Source organism: Pleurodeles waltl, chromosome 8, assembly GCF_031143425.1.
Source record: "Pleurodeles waltl isolate 20211129_DDA chromosome 8, aPleWal1.hap1.20221129, whole genome shotgun sequence".
Classification (NCBI taxonomy): Eukaryota; Metazoa; Chordata; class Amphibia; order Caudata; family Salamandridae; genus Pleurodeles; species Pleurodeles waltl.
The window spans coordinates 774,211,101-774,231,416 of NC_090447.1; the positions used below are offsets into that span (position 1 = coordinate 774,211,101).

The 20,316-nt window shown below is 38.3% G+C and overlaps 1 protein-coding gene across 8 annotated transcripts in view; it reads right to left on the reverse strand.

Annotated features, from left to right (window-relative positions):
- AP1S2 (adaptor related protein complex 1 subunit sigma 2) overlaps window positions 1-20,316 on the reverse strand; it is a 140,751-nt gene that overhangs the window by 119,223 nt on the left and 1,212 nt on the right. For all 8 annotated transcript variants that reach the window (XR_011194927.1, XR_011194928.1, XM_069205027.1 and 5 more), the window contains exons 2-4: window positions 16,929-17,107; window positions 12,007-12,115; window positions 10,030-10,167 (exon numbers count right to left, since the gene is read on the reverse strand). Coding sequence is in view for 6 of the 8 variants with exons in the window: in XM_069205027.1 (XP_069061128.1) it covers window positions 10,030-10,167; window positions 12,007-12,115; window positions 16,929-17,107 (426 nt within the window). In the remaining 2 variants the exon portion in view is untranslated. The remainder of the gene's footprint in view (window positions 1-10,029; window positions 10,168-12,006; window positions 12,116-16,928; window positions 17,108-20,316) is intronic.

A 20,316-nucleotide genomic window follows, 5' to 3' on the forward strand; every position in this document is an offset into this window, starting at 1 on the left:
ATTGTCGACTATTGTCATAGTGGTACCATGCAAAGACATGTTGAAAGAAAAGGGCAATCAAATAAAATGGCAAGTAAACTTTATACTAGATGTAGTGGCCCGTCTGGTCGCCAGACCGCTTTTGTCCAAAATGGCAACTTTTTTTTTTTTTTTTTTTTTTTAAAGGGTCAAGTGCACAAGCGCTCTGACCTGGTTGTAATCTCTGTGGGGTTTTAACCACGCCCACCAGTTTAGTTGGTTTGTGGGCTTGTCTTTTTAAATTCGCCTGATTTCATGAATGAAAAGCATGCATACATCATGCCTTTTCCGTTGTTTAGCCCTCCTCGAGCGCACCAGTAAACTACTGAAAACATATGAGGCTCCATGTTTTCCGTATGGTTTCTGGACTACTTTTTATTTCATAGGTAGCGCAATCTTACTGGGCAGTAGTCAATCGCTTTGCATGACATCGACCCCGTTACATGGATAATTGCACTTTTGCCAGTGACATGGATAATTGCACTTTTGCCAATACGTTTGACTGCAAGTGAACTTTGGTTTCATTTTCTGTGTCTCCTTCACGCTTCATGGGGGCCGTGGGCTCGCTTGTGTGAAACTTTTATTTTTCATTGTCAGTTTATGTGGCAACAAAAGTCAGGTTAGGAGTTTACAACGCGAATAGTTCCAAATCGAGCAAATGAGAGTCCCATTGCATTGCAAATGATTGTTTTGCGTGGTCTCAGGAAATAAAACACGCTTCTGGTTTTTAAGAACGTGCACTAGATCAAGGATTCAAAGCAGTGATAAGAATGCAATTTGGCAAAGATGAAATTAAAAGCAAGTATGGTAAAGCTCCTCTATAAAATGTTCACTTATCCGTAGTAATGGGTGCATGTGCACAAAAAAAAAAAAAAAAAAAAAAAAAAGAAGAGGCGGCTTACATTTCACATTGGCAGATGTTAAAGTCTGGATTACGTATTGTAAAAAACAGTGCTATATCTGAAGCCTGTATTCGGACCCCATGGCAAGAAACAAAATAGAGAGACACACAAGGCAAAGTCTCCAGTAAGACCCCAAAAGAGGAAGTTATATCTTGAGAAAGTTCTTGAAAAACAAAAATATACTGAGAAGTTTTGATGGTGAAATGAGATTTACTGCGAAGTAGCCTTGTGACATCCTTTCAAAGTAAATACACAAAAAGGAACAAGATAATCCCAGTACGACAGTAACAGCACACTGACAAACAGGCAAATAATGGGGGTAAGCATGCTAGAAGAAAGCCACCTACCTACACTCCCCACTCCTAAACAATACTTACAGCCAGAGCATATTAAGTGAGCACAGCACAGACTAAACAGGAAAAAAGCAGAAAGAAATCTTTTCCCAACTGGGAAGGACGAAGTTGGGTTTAAATGTAAGGGGAGGTGAGTAATTTAGCTACTAGATGGTGCATGGGGCGTGCAAAACTATGAAAAACGCAGAGACAAGGTAATGTCCTCATTAAGAAAATAGATATTAGCTCAAAAAGCTAGCTAGCAATGTTAAAAAACAAAAAACTCAGTTTTTAAATAGAAAATAAAAAGTGCTGTTTCATCAAACCCGAGGATCAACTGCATAGCAAAAGAAAACAAGAAACAATCCAATATTCCAAAATGATAAACAGCAATTTTCATGGGTCAAGAAAATGTCAGAATCTAACCTAGGGCTCAAAATCCGGGGCACTGTTATATTTACTTTGAGAGTGGTCAAGATTGCATTCAAGAAATTAAAGGGGACAAATATAGCACAATTAAAGATTAATATGCCTCTTACTTCATGTAGCAAGTGTATACGCCCAAAAACTGGTGATCATTTACTTATCCACAACTGGAGCCAGAGCTCATTTTAATATAAAAATCCTTTGAAATCAAGAGAGAATGGAACACAACTTTCGACGCATTAGAGGGCCAACAAAAAGGGCAGCTGTACCTTTATATTTAAAGGCATATCTGTAGGCATCCTACTATATCTGGGTATACATTTAACTCTTATGAAAACCAGTCCTTCTCCAGAATTGACCATTTTTTTTTTTTTTACTTTAAGAACTGACATCTTATTTTTTTAATAAAAGCAAGGGCACCTAAATGTTTGCCCTACTATGCTAACATTTGATTTAGTAGATTAGAGATCTAGAAGATTATCTCGTTGGTCATTTGATCATGCTCTTCAAGATTCAGAACTTGAGACATACATAAAACAAAAAGACACAAGACTTACTTTCTCAAAATGTAGGCTCTGCTCACACAGATTTAGTTTAGTACTCACTTAAGGCTTTGCAGAAGGTCTACAAATCACTTTTCAATCAAGGAGGAGAAAAATAATAATTATTAACCCTCAAATAAATATCGCTACAGAATGGGAGTAATTCAAAGGTTTTAGCAAGTCATCTTGCAAAGTTGCCCCCCCCCCCAAAAAAAATAAAACACACACAAGCCAACTTTAAGTAGTGGTCTTAGGAAACTCTCTGCTAAGGATATTACTGCGACAGACAAAATTAAGAGCTGAATCAAAAAAGTGGAAATATACTTGCTTGTCAAAATAAAAATCAAGAGAGCCAGGGAGCAGGCTACTGATGCTACCAATCATGTAGAAGGCAAAGAACACCACACTACAGCTCCGAGTAGAAAAGCATGTGAAATATATTTTCATTTTTGATCTGAGCCCGCAATACAACAATCCCCATAGGACAATACAACGGTGTTGAAAAATAACACGAACGCAGAGACTATTAGCACAATAACTTTGTGAACAGAATAGCTGCTGACTCCAACAGGCTTCGTACATATGTTTAGAAGATGCTGCTAGAGGAAACTTCTGAGATACTGCTTATGGTATGCTGAAAATGTTTTCATGTGTGTGTTAGACCCATGTCTTGACAAGATGCACTGAATAGCCGTTTTTGTAACCTTAGGAAGAAGAGGTAACAAACTGATCCTCAGTATTAAATAGGGACTATAAAATAAATGCTACTGATCATGAAATCAAACTATATGGAAGTGATCTTGTGATGTTAGGGCAAGACTCTAAAGAAGTATCAGTACTTATGATGGAGAACACAACTTCAACTCATTCTCTGGCTACAAAATATCAATAAAATATAGATTCTCTCATGGAATACTGCAAATCGCTATACACTGGCAGCTATTAAAGCACAAAAAGTGAGATACTTATGCATTAGCATCCCAAAGAATTTAGAAGACCGTTTCTCTCTGAACTACCACCCGAAATAGAAAGGAGATGAAACAGCTGCTGAAGCAAAACCAGAATTGACCAATATAATTAGGGAGTCCAATTACCAATAAACATGACAAATATATTTTTCACTACCTTCCCACCTATGACAAATCTTGACAAATGTGTAGCCTAGATCAATAGCTTTATTTGGGAATAGTAAAGTTCCAACAATTTCTCAGTGTATGCTCAGAGATAAAAGTAAAATACGCTGGCTTGCAGCATCTAGATTTCCAAATATACTACTAGGCTCCTAGGCTTCATGCTATTCAATCTATTATCGCTCCTCATCAATGCAATAACACTAACTGTCTCTATTTATCTGTTGCAATATACTCTACGACTTCAACACAGGCTAGCTCACAAAATATAACAGCCTACGGACTTATTAAATTTTTTTTATTTAAAAACAACCTCTATGTTGCTACTAATGTGTGGTGGCATATACAACAAGCGTTCAAAATTCCTGATTTACAAGATACATAGCAGTGTGGGATGCTCCATTTATTAAGATCCCACTGAACTCTACCTTAAGGGATTATCTTCTTTTAAATCGTATCTGTTGAAAAATAAACCTATTCAGCTAAAACGTTTGATCAGTTAACACAACAATAACATAATAAAATAACAGCTACAATACAAACCATTGAACATGCCTTAACAAAGCCAATAGGTCTCACACTGGCTGCCAGCCTTTTTGGCTTTGCCAGTGCGCACTTTCATATTTTTTGCAAAACTTTATTAGTTGGGGAGCTGCAATACAAAAAAATATTTTGGGTTCCAAATAGCACACATTGCCATTGCAGTCCCTGATAATGAGGAAAACTACGTTGTGTGTGGAGGCCTTCCATACAAAAAAAGGCAAAATGACATCACTCAGTGCATTTAGATGGGGGCTAAAGTGGGCTGAACCACTACCATATGCTGAATGGCAGAGTTGGTGGAAGAAAAACCTAAAGGCCACTAAACACACAAATAGATGAAGAGAGCTGGCTGAAAGCTCATAATTATACCATGTGTATAATTCTAGTAATGCCAAAAGGACTTTGGTAATGGCAGACATAAAACCATAATCATTCTTAAATCAAATAATATTTGCTTCCCCTCTACATCCTTTATGCAGAGTACACACAGTCACTACTTAGTTTTATGTAAAACCTGTTCTAACGACTGAAATAAAACGTTTACTTCCTCGACCTTCCATTTTGATGCCAAACGTTAAGCACAATTTTTGGATTGTTGGCTCGGCAATGGCTGAAATTACGGTCACCATTACCAAATTTAAATTGTCATCTTGTATAATAATACACCAAAAAAATATGTAAACTAGAACCACAAAATATTTTCTTCTGCCCCAGATGTTGCTCAATTAATGTAGACCATGCACGTTTTTGAAGGATTGTGATGAACAGTCTTTGCCTTTTTGTGAGGCGTCGCTACAATCCTAAATGGAGATAACATCATGTAGTAACACTTTGAGGATAATTGGATGATTAAGAATAAGAAGTCCCAGAGACACAACGGTTTCTCAGCAGAAATAACAAGGTTAGGAAATGCTAGATGCTGGAAAGATAAAACCGCCAAAATTGCATAGATGGAAGGTGGAAGCATCATGGGCTTCTGAATTTGAACATTTAATTGTGAAGCATAGAGCCAATATTAAATAAAAATCTTTTGTCACTTCTATCCAATAATCATTTTTGCTAGATAAAATGTTAAAAATGAGGAGTGCTTTTTTTCTCTTCCACCTTTCCTTTTATTTTTCCATCGTGTTTCTTTGGAGTGGATTGATTATTGGGTTAAATACTTATTAACCAATGAGTGCCTATAACTTTTCAAATTTGATTAATTTCCAAACATTAATTTCTTATTAACATCACAACGGAGCCATAGGTTAAGTAGCCAACTTGTCACCATGAGTATGACGAGGGAAAGGTGAACAACTTTGACCATTAATGATACAAACATTATGAGTGACGATCAGTGGATATACAAAGTTCAAGGATTAAACTGGAACCAGGGGTAGATGTTATGTAAGGGCCCCATTTCCTGCTAAATGTTTAATACCTATGTAATACAATGACTGAACAAGAGGATTTTTAACTTGGGTTAAAACATTTTTCTAAAACAGTGTATGCTTTAGGAAGTGTTATAAATTGTAAAGTATCTATTGACAACGAAGAGGATGGAGTTCCAAGACTCCAGTCCAAACCATTAAGCAGACATACCAGGATGAAACAAGGTGGATCAAACAGCTCCTCAGAGTTTAGTGATCACTCCATGTTTGAAGATAAAAGCTATAGGTATTGAAGATAACGTGAAGACGCAAATGTAACTACAAACTAGGTTAAGAGGTGACAGCAAGATGACAAAAAGACTGCTTTGTATCAGATGAGACCATAGTCTGGGAGGTGATAATCTTCACTGACAGTGCAGACACTCAGGACTTTTCTGAAAAACAAGCTGCCTTCTTAGCATCTAGCAATAGGCAACTTTAGCTAGCTGCAGCGAGCACTCTTGTAATCGATGCAGAGCTAGGGTATTCGGCAGATGGTTACGCTGTTCCATTAACTTAATGTTACGAATTTCACGATGTGGCAAAGTAGTTCCTTATGCCACACAAAGCCAGTGCAGATCTGTAAGCAGCAGAAGCAGCTTCTCGAGTCTTGGCAGGGGTTTCACACTGGAGAATCACAGACCCACTAGCTACATTTTCCCTGCCCCATAAGGTAACTCACCTTGGGTAGCAGTGGAGAGCTTTTAGTAAAGTTTGGTTACATGCACTGCTGGCAAAGTAGCTGCTTCCTTTTCCGGTGAAATTGAGTCAAAGTCTGAGAGAAAATACAAAGATCTACTGAAGGATATACGACTATTAATCCTTCCTTCTTCTCTTTCTCAAAGACGATAATCTGAGAATGAAGTCCAGACCTCAGTGCCTTCAAGGTGAGCCATCTATTCTAATTTTGTTTAGGAAGTCTTGGTCTTAAATATTTTAGTACACTTGCCTTTAATATCTTTAGATGGGAGGGTGCAAGCAGGCCTGTTCTTGTCCAAGATAAGTAACCACCTTTGATTGGACCCGACAAAAATGGAAAGGTAAGCACGGTCTACATACTTAATGAGAAGGTATATATGCTTCATAAAAAAATAAAAAGGATCACCATGGGGTTGCAAACATAAACACTAAGGAAATGTCAGAGGGGAAAGGAGTGGCGAGGGATATCTAACGCTGGTCAAATGGCTGCCCAAAATTAGAAAGGTTAAAAGAATAGATGTTTGATATGGAAAATTTTAACACTACAATGGAACATGGCCAAGAGATTCTAGAAAAGGTATTTCTACTGAAGGCAAAAAAGCAAAGTCCTATGTTGTCAAGAGACAGGAAATATCATAGTAACCTGCAGAGTTCTGGGATTCTCCATCCAAAGTCGAGATGGCTTTGAAACAACATGTGCGCAAAGCGAATTCCATGTTGTCATAAAATAACCGATTCCACTCGCCATATCCAAAAGTGCAATGCTGCTTGCCTTGCCCATTAACGTTATTAAGGTCAACACCCTTAATAAAAATGACAGTGATGTGAATGTAAAAAGTCTGACTTCTTCAATGAAGAGTGAGAATGTTTCTTTATCAAGGAAGGGGGTAAGGAAAACAGATTACAAAGAAGCACTGTAACAGATTACTAATCAGAACATGGGTTATATAGTAAAAACTACAATTTAAATATGTAGTTTAAGCCATAAGGAGGCACATTTAGCTCAATGATTATTCTTTCAGCCAATTCTACACAAATTTAAATAAATGTCAAGCACTTAGAGAGTATTTTAAAATGTTGGTGTTTTCCAGTAAAATGTTTAATAAATTAAACGATTGAGATAAAAAGTTGGATTCAATACTCTGCAATCTAATAAAAATACAAAAAAACTCTGAACGTGCAACACATCTGTTTTATAGGACCTCACCTGGTTGCATCAAAATAAATTATAAGGGTGGAGTGTGGTCTTACACAACAGAACGTCAAATATGCAGGTCGAAACAGACGCAACACTGGACACTTAAATTCATAATCAATATGGGGTAGGAGATGAGGATCAATGACTAGAACAGGGAGAAAAATATTAAATGCACTAAGATATAGAAGCGGAGAAAGAAATCAAAGCATGCAGGGGGAGAAAACTCCCAGTTTGCCATCATGTACTAGACCTCTTAAAAGAAAAATAATATGTCAATAATTTTTATAAAGTAGCAGTCTGGAGTACAACCGAATCCTTATACAAAAGGACATTTTTCCACTTATGAAGCATTTTAGGCTAGAGTGGATTAACAAAGCTGCATCACGGAGTACGTTTTAATATGAACGTGTGATCGCTATCATTTCTATATATATTTGCTTTTCAGTTGTTTGGCTAGCACTGTTTTAATTAGTTGAAAATGTTTGCATTTCATGTTCCGGAATCAGATTGCCTGTAGCTATATATGCAGCCATGTACTGGTCAGGTGGTGATAGATCTTTCTTATAGAGGGTACCCAATTGCTGAGGTATGCTGCTTCCTGCTTTATCAACTCAGCTGCAGGCACCAATCAGGCTTCTATGTTTTAAATATTCTATAGGCAGTACATCTCAACCCCATCACCATAAGCCACAGTAACAGTGTGAACACGAGTTTCAACCCTGCTGCCTGTGCCAATCAGCCACGTTGCACTCACCCTGCATTATCAACACTGTTTACAAGAGAACATACATTCCATTACAACGCAAAGGGACAAATGTCCGGGCAAATGATGCAGTTCATAAATTTGGTTGATGTTAGTGAAATGCACGTTGAACGGTGTTCACCAACTCCTCTCCCATTTCCTCCCACATTAGACTAGACAAGGACAGGAGTAGAATTTTTTATGAGGTTGGGAAAAAAGGGGATGTTTAAAAAAAAAATATATATATATGTATCTGCAATTTACTCAGCATATATTTGCACATCAGCAAAAATACCACAACATGTGTACTCCTAAAAAGCATGTGCACGGTAGGGTCTCTTGGCACCCAAATAACAGATATTTATAGTTAACCAACTCAACAATACTCCTGTTATTGATCTTGGAAGGAAGAAAGGCTATGTGGACCACTGGGGATTCAAACCTGTGACAATGTAAATGCATTTGCTCATGTGAAAAAGGAAACCATGAAAGTTTGCTCGTATTGTTTTCAGTAAACTTTTGCACATTTTTTAAGTCTGCATGAATTAAAGGAAATATCGGCAAGTGCAATTTTGTGGTTTTATGAAAGGAGCCTTAACTTATTACCTCGTTGACCATAAGGACATAGTATTAATTAGCCCTCATTTTTAACATATTGGCTTGCATCAAACATTTTAAATAAAAGATGTCTCAGGGAAACGGTATCTAACGTTGCACAAGAATGTATCAAAACACTTATTTAAGGTTGGATTTTCGTGTACTTTTGTTTTGAAAGCAAAAAAAAATAAAATCATCTTGCTATTAGGCTACTGCCTGCAATCAGGGGTCATTATAAATAGCCTCAAACTGCTACATTTTCTAAATGTGTTTGTACTGGAACAGCTGTCAGTGACGCAAGCGGAGCTCACTGCATTTTCCTACAGTGCTAGCCCCAACAGAAAAGGTTTTGTATTTATCATGTGTACAAATTTGAACCATAAACGTAAAAATACACATCTTGCTCAAGTGGCAGATAATCCTTTTACAGATATGTACTGCAAACTGACAGCCAAACGGTTTGTGCTTCAGTGGGCTGGGCCTACTTGTCCAAAAGGCAAAGTAAACATGGAAATCTGTTGCCCTTGAACCCAAACATGATGTCCTAGGTATTGCGCATTAGGAATTCCACACTCGTGATTTAAGGTTAGTAGATGCACCACAATTAACCATTTTTTAAAGTCCCTTGTATGTTAGTATACCTGCCCTATATAAAATGCATCTTTTCATTGGAAGCCTATGAGGATGTTTTTAACTGGCCTGATAAGAATCCAGGTTTGGACAATCTCACAGTAAATTATTGAGGGGAAAAAAGAATATGCTCAGTCCGGCAACAAATGGATCAATATATAAAAAGGTAGCAGATTGGGCTACTACATTGTCATACTGAAACAAGTAAGAATAGGTTTCATAGTTTTCGTTTTTTAAATGTAATCAAATAGTTTCTATGAACTACACAAAACACTAGTGCTTGCAAATGTAATCTAATTTGGTATATTACCTACACAACTAGATACAGAGTGTAAGAAGGGTTAGTGTTAGTTAACTATACCTGGAAAAAGCCTCAAAGAAGAGAGTCTAGCTTCTGGATTTCAGCAATGAAACAGTAAAGAAGCACATAGCATCAGATTTATGACAAATAAAAAGTAAAACTGAATACAGTCAACAATTCAACAAGTGGTGAAAAGGCAAAACATGGAAAACAGAAAGGGAAGAAACTGAAACAGTGATCTGCATTAGGCAAAAAAGAGCGTACAAAGCTACAGCAAAATTGTTAAAACAGGAAACAAGGTTTCAAAAGAATGATGACACCATAAAGCAAGCCAGCAAAGACAAACACATTAAATACAACAATTACGAAATAATTGTAATTCCATTTTAGAGCACACATCACAAATAAAACAGAACGAGACAAATCCAAGACATGCTAGACATGCAAAAAAGCAACATCTATCACTAGTTAGCAGGAGACAAGAGGAGATGGCAGAGCTGTCTTTGACCGGAGCACTGCATGCTTGTGTGCTTGGGTCGAAGAAGTCCCGTTCTTACCTCCTGTAAGAGGTCTGCCTGCTCAATAGCTTTGAGAACATTTTTCTTGGAGGTCTCCTGAACTTCCCCTCCAAGCAGAAACTCATCCAAAATGAAATAGGCCTTCTCAAAGTTAAAGATGATGTCAAGCTCACAAACCTGAAAAACACAAATGATGAGGTCAGTGTCCCATAATCTATCCTGACTAGAATTTTCTCATGTTGAAATCGTTCCAGACTACATCACTGAACGCATTTCCCATCCATCTGCTTTTAGTCATGTTTTAATTCAGTTTTGTTCAAAAGTAACAGGTGAACTTATTTTCTTTACATTGTTTAGTAATTGCGAACACAAACGTTTTCCAGTCCACACAATCACTGGACCTTTGTATCACTTTTCTGTTGCAGTCGAACCCTAACGCCTCTTCCAGCCAATTGAGTCTGACCACCTTCCAATCTGCGAAATTTGCGGCTGTTGTGTCAGTGACAGCAGTCAGACTGATACTTGGACGGGAGAAAAGGGATGACAAAGTATCGACTAGCCCTCCATCCCTGACTGTCTGTGCTTGCCATCGACATATGGGCTGGTAGGTGATGAGCGAAAGGGAGCAAAGATAAAACTCAATCTCAATGAATGTTCGGATTGAGCAAACGACAAATTTAAAAATTGTACCTATCGGCTATTGGGGCGTACGACATAAGAATGGCGAGGCAGCAAATACCCAACTGGGGGAATTAATATGCGTTTGGAGAGGAAGGTAAGACGACGGACACATGTACACACAGACACACACGAAAATGAAGACAGAAGAGGAAAAGAAAGAGAATATGGGTACAAAAGGTAGGTGCCAAGAAAAGAGAAAAAATAATGATTGACAGTTTATAAATGTGTACAGAAATATATTATCCTGCTTCATAAAACTAAATACATTGGAATTTCAGCGTTTGTGTGGTAACAGCAGAAAGAAATGCAATCCAAGATGCTACAGTCCCATCCTCCCGCTTCCCTCAGAAGCCTATTTATTGAAGAACATGTTGGTCCACATACATGAGCCAGTGCACAAGATATGTCTCAACCCACGATCTGGCCGTATGAAAAGATAGATAAACTCAAATTGTATTCTTTATACACTTTAATCTCACAGGGTCGGCAATAGGACGAGTGGTAATCAGCGCCTATTCTTGAAGGATAGCTAGGCAGAATGGCCAAGGGGAGAAAAGGACATCTGGCTCTCGGAGAAAACAGTCATGTTTTGAGGTACTTTCTAGCATTCAGCAATACTTCTACTCTAAAGGCCTTTGCTTTCTAACAACCATTACCATCTAACGCGGGCTTTACCCTCAGCCTATACAACTCCTTTCCATTATCAAGGAAGCGCCTAGTAATACACCTAAAATCCCACAAATAACTAAAGGTGTTGCGTATTTTACTCGAGTGTGTGTGCTCCGCCCCCCCCCCCCGAGCTTTTAATCGTCATCTTACTCCTTTGCATGCAGCTGCAACTTACATCTTTTGCCATTATTGCTCATACTCAGCTAGGACACCAATATTTTCTTGCTCTGATTTAGGCCACAGAATATAGCTTGGTCCTCCATTAAAGGGACAAGCGCCAGTTTTATTTCAATTTAATTTAAAAGTGCATTCTTTACTGCCCTAATCAACATCATCATGAATGTAAAAGTGAACTCGGATGTGAATCACTGATGGAACGGAAGTTCAGTTCTTGGGCATAAGACAAGCCGAAATTCAGGATGTTGCATGCGTTTCCATACAACTGAAACACAGCCACAAGCATTTCAGGGCAGTGGGTCATGGATACACCTACACAGCCTTACATAACCTAGTTTGTAATTCTGACAACTGTTGCAGATGAATGGCGAAGCCAAAAAAAAACAGAAAACAGTTCCAAGTAGACACTGCTACTTGTAGTATAATGTTGCGTATGTATCAATATACACAACTGCTGCAGAAACATGTGAAATTACTTAATGCACTTACGCTGCCAAAGTATTTGTCTAAAAGTTCCACATAACGATGAATTATTTCTAGTGTAATCAACTCGTTATCCTGATCTTCGATTGCACAGCAGAAGTAGAGGCTTGCATACCTGCAAAAAGTACACACAAAAATGAACAACAACATGAAAGATCGAATTTAGTTAATGTACCAGCCATGGCACACAAAATTAATTCATGAAACACTGTCCCGCTATATGTTAGGTTTTTGACTATTTTAGTTTTGATTCAACCTTATTGTATTTATGTATCCATTAAGAGCAGCAAAGATTTCATTTGTTTTTCTTTTCTGGAATTGCAAATTACGCATTAAACAGATTTTACAAGATCGCGACTGGAACAAATACAGTTTTCCCAGATCTAGAATCCCACAGCGATTTCAAAAAAGCATGTCTGTACATTACACAATTGGTCACATTCCTATCAGTCTTAACTTGCTTTAAGCAACTTGAAAACAGCAATGATTGATGCCGAAACTGGCAAAAAGAACCTAACTAAAATAGAGACAGTCAGCAGCATCCAAAACAATTCTCTGACAATTTAAATCAGTGCATAATTTGTGCTTGTTGTTTCCGGTGCGGATCACCGACACTTATTATTGAGGGCCGACACTTGTTTTTCTGCCTCAAGCATTTACTGCGAGCAAAAGACACATGTGGAAAAAACGGAGGAAGAGAAAAACGAAAAAGTGTCACAAAGGCAGAAAGCCGAAGGGGCAGGAAGTGGGTGTAAATGGATTAAAGAGGCCCGAGATGGCGTCAGGATTACGCTGCTTTAGTATTCTGTGCTCGCACATTTAGCAGCTGCGAGTTTCAGGGGAGCGCTTTGGGCACCAGCACGTTTTTATTTACAAATTAAGCACTGGTTTAAATGTGTTATTACCATGCCGATCACAGCAAGTTATACGTGGCAATAAAAGTAAGTCCTAATTTGCATCTATGTTGTGTCAGTGCATGATTTATACCTGTACTGTCAGCGATAGTGTATTTAAAATCGATGCATCAAACGTTATTTATAGCTATTAATCAATTCGAACCACCCTGTGTAGCTGTTGCATTTAACCAAGTAAACTGCTGTGCAGTATATTAAGTGTGTCAAATAGTGTTTACACATTTTGCCTTCAAAGTCTTAAACACAGGATGTCGCATCAACGTAGTAAAAGAATGACGATTAAGGTGCATTGGATAAAGGCCAGAGGGAAGAAAAAAAAAATGAGTAAACATCAATTGTAACAGAAGGCAGGAAGCATTTCGGGCATGTCGAAACATAAAAATAAGGCTCACTGTGCAATTAAAGGCATGTGAGGTAATCCAACTGAGAAGGCATTAATTTCTGCGTAGGATCACGAAACTAACCCAGCACGCAGACACAACTGTTTCACAATGCAATTTTATTTAGTTCTAGCGTTCTATCACGGTAGCCTTCGGATGCAAGTGCGCCGGTAAACTACAAATGTAATTCTGCATATTATTTTTTTACGTCCAGTGTAATCCTCAGCTCACAATACAGCAGTGGGGAGTAGGCAACGTTCTTGACATTCATCGTTCATCCTGACAGAGTGAAGTGACAATTCATAAACACAGGAGTTTAGAGACACCTGCTTCACACCAGTACGAGTCAAAAATGTTGTGCTGCTCAATATTTCATGCTGGGTAGAGTGGAGGATGGGAATGTAAACGAGCCTGCGTCATCTGCTAGAAATCTGGAAATAAAGACCAGTTAAAAGGCGATCTCAAAAGGCTCCTTCCATTCCCTTGCAGCAAACAGATAGTAGCCAATCAACAAATAAATGTCCATGAACAAAGAGCAGATTACTGAAATACAAACAAGGGCTGAGCTGGAGAGTGCACAGCACACAGAATGAATACTCTTACTCCAGACCTGGACCATGTATCAAGAAAAGTGAGGATGTCTTTATGGCTGGGTGGGCCGTTCGGATTCAGCAGTACCATAACTTCAAAACACCAATGCTCTTTTAAAAAAGAAAAAAGAAAAAAAGCCTCAACCACTGTCTGAAAACACAATGTACTAAGTCAACTGCAATACTGGAGTGCCAACAAGGATTTTGTGGCAACGAACAGCTTCTCAGGAACCATCTATTCTAAGCCAAGGGTCTTATCATTACCAGGATGATTTTCAAAACATTATATTTATAACAAGGAACGTGGTGCGGAGTCTTGAATATAAGGAACACCACAGGTGTCAGGGAGAACTGAACACACATGTAAAACAGAGGTTCTCACAACAGCATTCAAGAACTTAATAGTTTTAGTTATGATTCAAGTCGCAAACTCTTGGTATAATCAAACCGGAAAGGATACCTTTGTTTACTAATTTTCCCTATTTTTCTTTGAGTGGTTTCGACTTCAGGAAGGTGTGGAAAGCGTTAAATTTAATATTCTACTCTTCAGACTTTGAACTACACCTTTAAATTGCACTGTATCAACTTACTTGCAAATTTCTTTAATGCTTGAATAAAAGCAGGTTTATTTTTTCCAACGTAAAACACGAATGTTGGACCACAGGGGATAAATGGTTGCTACTATTAAAAAGGGCTTTATGACTATTTTACCAAGCCCCTGATATTTTAAAAGACCCCTATTCAACGTCTATATGCGATTTCGGACTCAATTACTCAAGCAATAAATATCATTTGGATTTTCGGATATATCTAGACAATTCACACGTCAATCTTTGTCTGGAAAAGGGGGATGGAAATCACCAAGCGCATGGGCACTTCATCACTGAATAAGGGGGACATTTGCAAATTGTAATACAACCCCCCCATTTCAATGCACGATTTTGCCAGAAGCAGCCCATGCTGCCACATAACAAGTCTAAAAAACAAGTATTAGAGTAAACCATCCTGCCCCAAACTCCATCGACATAGTTGACAAAGGTATGGATTTCTAGCTGTCTATGATAGTTCATATGAACCACTGGTTGGAGCAGTCATATTTGCTAGTAATGGTGAAAGTCCGGGCTGCTGCCTCCCAAATAAATTGTATGGAAGTGCAGAGAAAGCAAAATCTATTCTTAATCTGGGGAAAACGTGATCACATCAGATCTTCACTAAACAACACTTAATTGACTCTCAGTGACACACTGATCAAATGTAAGCATTGTGCACAAAGCACAAGAAGTTCTGTAAAGGGGTATAGCCTACCAGCAGATGCTAACATGCCACTACTCTCTGCAACACACAATCCATCTTTGTGATCCCTAATAAACACATACCTTCAGAAAAAGATGATAAACACTAATCTATTTAAAGAAGCAACCTTCAGACCAAGTACTGGTGATACTGTCAGGCTCCAGCCACAGCGTATGACGATTCATCTGCACCCTCCACTGCACAAGTTTGGCTAACAGAAGTTCAGGCATCCTTCCCAAACACAACCACCTCAACCAATATGGATATGCCAGGGAGGTCTACTTCATGAACTAATATTCACATGAACCTTTGCATTGTCACATTTTTATCCTGTTTTAACCAACAGCATTCAGGAGGTTTTTGTGGTGCCACAGGAAAAAAAAAAAAAAAAAAAAAAAAAAAAAAACTAAAGACTCGATCACCTCAAATTAGAATTTTCTAGTAATGGGATTACAAAATATTCATTTTTTTTTTTTTTTTTTTTTAGAGTACTTTCAACTATGATCCAGTAGCTTTGCAGAATTAGATAGAACAATTACTAGCTTCTAACTAATTTGAACTCACATTGTCCACCTTCGAAGAAAATGAAAGCTGGCTCTTTACGGAATATGAACCCATGCCTCTCGTGGCTTACCTTTTCCGTGAAGCTTTCCTACCAGCTGATCAGTGTTATAAATCAGATAACTATGCATTAAATAGCTCATGATTTTAAGACCTCCATTGTAAATGAAAGGGCTTAGAAAGGGGCATCAAAGCCTGATGTAACAATCTCAATGAAAAAACAGAAATCTACTTGTGAGCGTGAGCATGACCATGGCTAGTGAGCTTTGCCTGGGTGAAGATCCTTCAGATGATAAGTGTCAACACCATATCTGCGCCGAGTAAAGGCTGCTTCCTTTCTGTTAAACCAAGCAGGGAATTTTCTGCTTTGAAAGTGACCTCCGACTGGTGATGTAACCACCAATGCACTTCCTTGTCTTAAATATGTATTGTGGCTGAATACACCAGGTATCTTGGAGAGTGGTAAGGCAAATTACCATATAGACTTGCCCAAAAAAGAAGGCAGCTTTTTATGCCAAAACAGAAATATACCCTAGTTCCACTTATCTTATGTGTACTTCTAAAGCAAGACGGGAACCAATGGAGCTGTGTATGTATTTGGGCTGGTAGCTTTCAAGATCATACATAGCTGCAGCAGAAATTACCGGGCTGACATTTTCATCAAAATGAGAACCGTTTTGCAACACTAACGACTCAATTCAATATTTCGTTAGTTGTAATCTGACCCACCCTTATGGGAGATGGCTTTAATAAACTGGTTATCCAGAAACAGACCCCACATTACATTCTGAACAGCTTTGTACAGGGACTTCATTAATACAATACAATTTGATGTGTTACTATAAAGATAATGAAAAGAAGGTGCCTCCTTTTTTTTCCCTACATGTCTTGAACTGTATAGTCAGGTATTCAATCCTTTGAAGAAAGGACATCCAGGCAGAAAAATGTACACAATAACACTAGAACCCACATAGATTTTGGACGATGTAGCGGAATCGTACAGTATGTGCCCCATTGGTCACGCTGAATGCCTAGCAATACCTCACATACATGTCTTAATTTTCCATTTTAATCCATTTGAAATTATAATTTTGTTACGCTAGGATTTGTGGCAGATAAAGCACTCCTTTGATTTTCTCCTCCTTAACCAAGCCAGTCTCATACAGGATTTAAAAAGCAGAGCCAATTACCTTTTATACACAATTTTTAAGTCTCGCCACTCCAAAAAACTGCACATTTTGGGCTTGCGGGCTAATACGGTCTGCACCAGCTCCCGGGTGATTTTTTTCTTCTCTTTGTCAGACAAGGGCACATACCATTTCTGGAGCCGCAGCTTGCCTTGGCGGCTAAAAAGCAGCATGAACTGCATCTGATCATGGGAAAAAAAGTGAGAGATCAACAAAATTTAGCTAAAGACAAACAAGACAGGTTTGTATTTCTGTTCATTGATTTACAGAGAATTACAAACTTAAATGTCGCAACAAGGTTACATCATACATAAGAACCTTAAAATGGATAATTAACAGAAAAGTATCTCGGTTAGAAGGGAGACATCACAAGATTATTAAATGTGCTACACTGCAATTAAAACATCTGATCAAATCCTGGGCTGTGTATGATGCACTTTGTGCACCTGTCTGGTACTGAAGGACAATGAGATAGCAGAATCTTCAGCTTAAAGAAGGTACTTTAAGAAGTCCAACTGGAAGGTGCTCCGGGAGATAAAACCCCTTCATTTAATATGGAAGAGGGCGACATAGGTGTAGTGGAAGGAGGGAAAGTGACCAGACTCTTTAGCCTGTATGGTAAAAGAGGTTGACTGTGATGAGGTAATGTTAGGTTTGTGGGTCAAGAACAGACTGGGTTTTAACAGGTAATGCAATTTAGTGCACAGTGCAAACTGTAATGCCTACAGATACTATGGCGAAATGGTGCAAATTTAGAGACTTGCAAATAGCATTTCGTTTTCAGTTCAGGAAACCCAAGTAAACCGCAAATGAGTGAGATTCTCAATTTCTCACACTTCCTGTGAAAGCTACTCGAATTAGACCCAACTGGTAAGAGAAGAGATCAAATTTAAGGCTCCACATCTTCAGGCTCTATGCCGACATTTCAAGTAGACTATTGATTTATAATGCAGAACTCGTTTTGAAGTACAAAGCAAGAAGAGGAGGTATGAAGAAATCAACACATTAGCAAAACGAAGAAACGGAAATGCAGAGTGAAAACCAATGAGGAAATGTGAGCTTCTTATAGTGTCTGCAGAGTTACACAGCTGCAGAAAGGGTGGAGCATTCACCGAAAACTTTAGGAGATTGGGCTGGATGGTTAGGGCAAAAAGAAGATATTGTATTTGGAAAAGGAGAACTGAAATTCTACAGGACAGATTAAAATGTAAAGCTTTTAAGATTTAAAAATATATACCCACCATATACGGCAATGAAGTATGGATCAAATGGAGAAAAACAGAAAAGGTGAAGCTAAAGGGCCAGACTGGTAGATGAGCACCAATTTTGGTACTGTGATCAGGGCTAGTTTCAATAGTTGTACAAACTCATTCGTTAAAAAGACACACTTTTTTGGGGATGAGGTGAGAGCAAAAATGTTCGCTCAACTAGTGAATATTGTAATAGTCTCGAATCATGCCGGTTGAGATTTTTTTTTTCTCCTTCAGACCCAGTACAAGTACTTATCGTGCTGCTTGTGTGATGTATGCATGTTGTCGCTGGGGAGGAACACGCATTTCAAAAACCTCTCCTCAGAAAGGCAACGGTATGGTATGCAAAAAAAAAAAAAAAAAAAAAAAAAAAGTTTTAGTGAAGCAGCAGCCTTTAGAATATATTTAAGCAGTACTATCAACTCGTTCCACCTCAAAAATTGTCCCTCTAAGCAAGAGGCTCCAGCTAACAAAGGAAAGATATAGGTCCTGTATAACCCAAGTTAGGGTGGTATCCGAATGAGCAAACCACAACCTTGTTCTTCAACCGAGCACTGAATCCTTCTAAGCATATAGATGGTGTACAATGATTATTGGGTCACTCTTGTGACTTAACGGTTTAGCTAAAACACGACACACAATAACTGTCTGGGGTTTTAGATGCTGATGGCTACGATCTCACATTAACGGTATGCAGCAATTAACAATCGATCAATCATATAAAATTAATACTGCAAGGCGTGAAACACACTTCTCAAAAGTACTACATTGTCCACTCTTTCACCTCTGTAATCAGCAAGACAACGCCAATTTAAAAATGTCTGACTGCAGGCTACAGTTTTAAGATCACTATACGGTTTCCCTTCTCTACCTGCAGCTTTGCCCTGGCAATAAAGATACATTCTTAGAACTGGATGAACCACATTAGGATTTACATCTCCAACGTATCTGGCACAGAAATTTAGACACTTAAACAAGAACAGAAACTTTAGGAACAAAGAAGTGTTATTGTTATTATTGTCTATGTTATTGTTGAAGAAACTCATGAAACAAAACATGAACAACACATACTTCTATTAAGCACCCCTAAGAGGCTATATCCTCCTCCCAGTACCCATACCAACCTCTCATATAGTGTTCAAGAAATGCATGAAAATGCCTTAAAAAAACATACTATGAACAGAGAATCAGTCTGAATCATCACATCACCTTTAGCCAGAAACACGAAGCATCGTTAAACTAACATGTTCTTTCTGTCCTGCCATAAGTTTTGAAATGTTCTTGAGGTTAAGAAGCAATATGAAGAAGCCGAATGCTTCACTGTCTCTCGATTCGTTTGCCTTTTTAGCTGTAACACCATATATATGTCTGCGGGAATATAAAGTGCGTCGACATCAACAACGGCGTGGTATGCGCCATATAAAATTCCAAAATAAAATAACTGATGAGCTTTCCCTCAAGAGAGCATATTCCTAAAGCAGGAGACAGAACTAAACTCCGGGGAAGGATAGAACTGCATGAGGGAATGCATGGATGATCAGAAGTACCTCAGCGTTTACTAGGAGAAAGCATATAATAGACATTCGTGACCAATTTTTGTTTAAACTTATATTACCCATTCAGTCTCGATCGGTACGTACCTTCGTTTTCATCGTATTTTCCTAATAGTTAACGCTTTAAAACGCAATTCTGGTGTGCATCTAAGAAGTAGTTAATGGGCACAGCATATGATTACTTACACTACTTTCCATTTCAAATAAAAAAAGAACATGCGCTTCGCAAACTGCGCTGCGCTAGTTTTTCATGAATGCCAGCTCAACCGTGATGGTAGAGGTACCCTGAGCATTTAACCTTCTAGGATACCCTTTTTAATAAAACTAATAAACATTCCCCATTGGATTAACAAAACGTGTACAAATTGTGAGAAAGGTAAAAACACAGACTTAAAAACGTAAATAAACACTTAGAACCTGTCGTACCGAAAGGGAGCGGTGCGAAAGATACATAATAGTGCCAGGATCATAAATTAGATCACATTTAATATAGTTAGCAGCACCCGGAGAAAACACAATGGCTGTGTTTTAAGAGAGAGGAGGCGAGAAACAATTAAGAAAACAGGAGGGCAGGCCTCTAACAGTTAT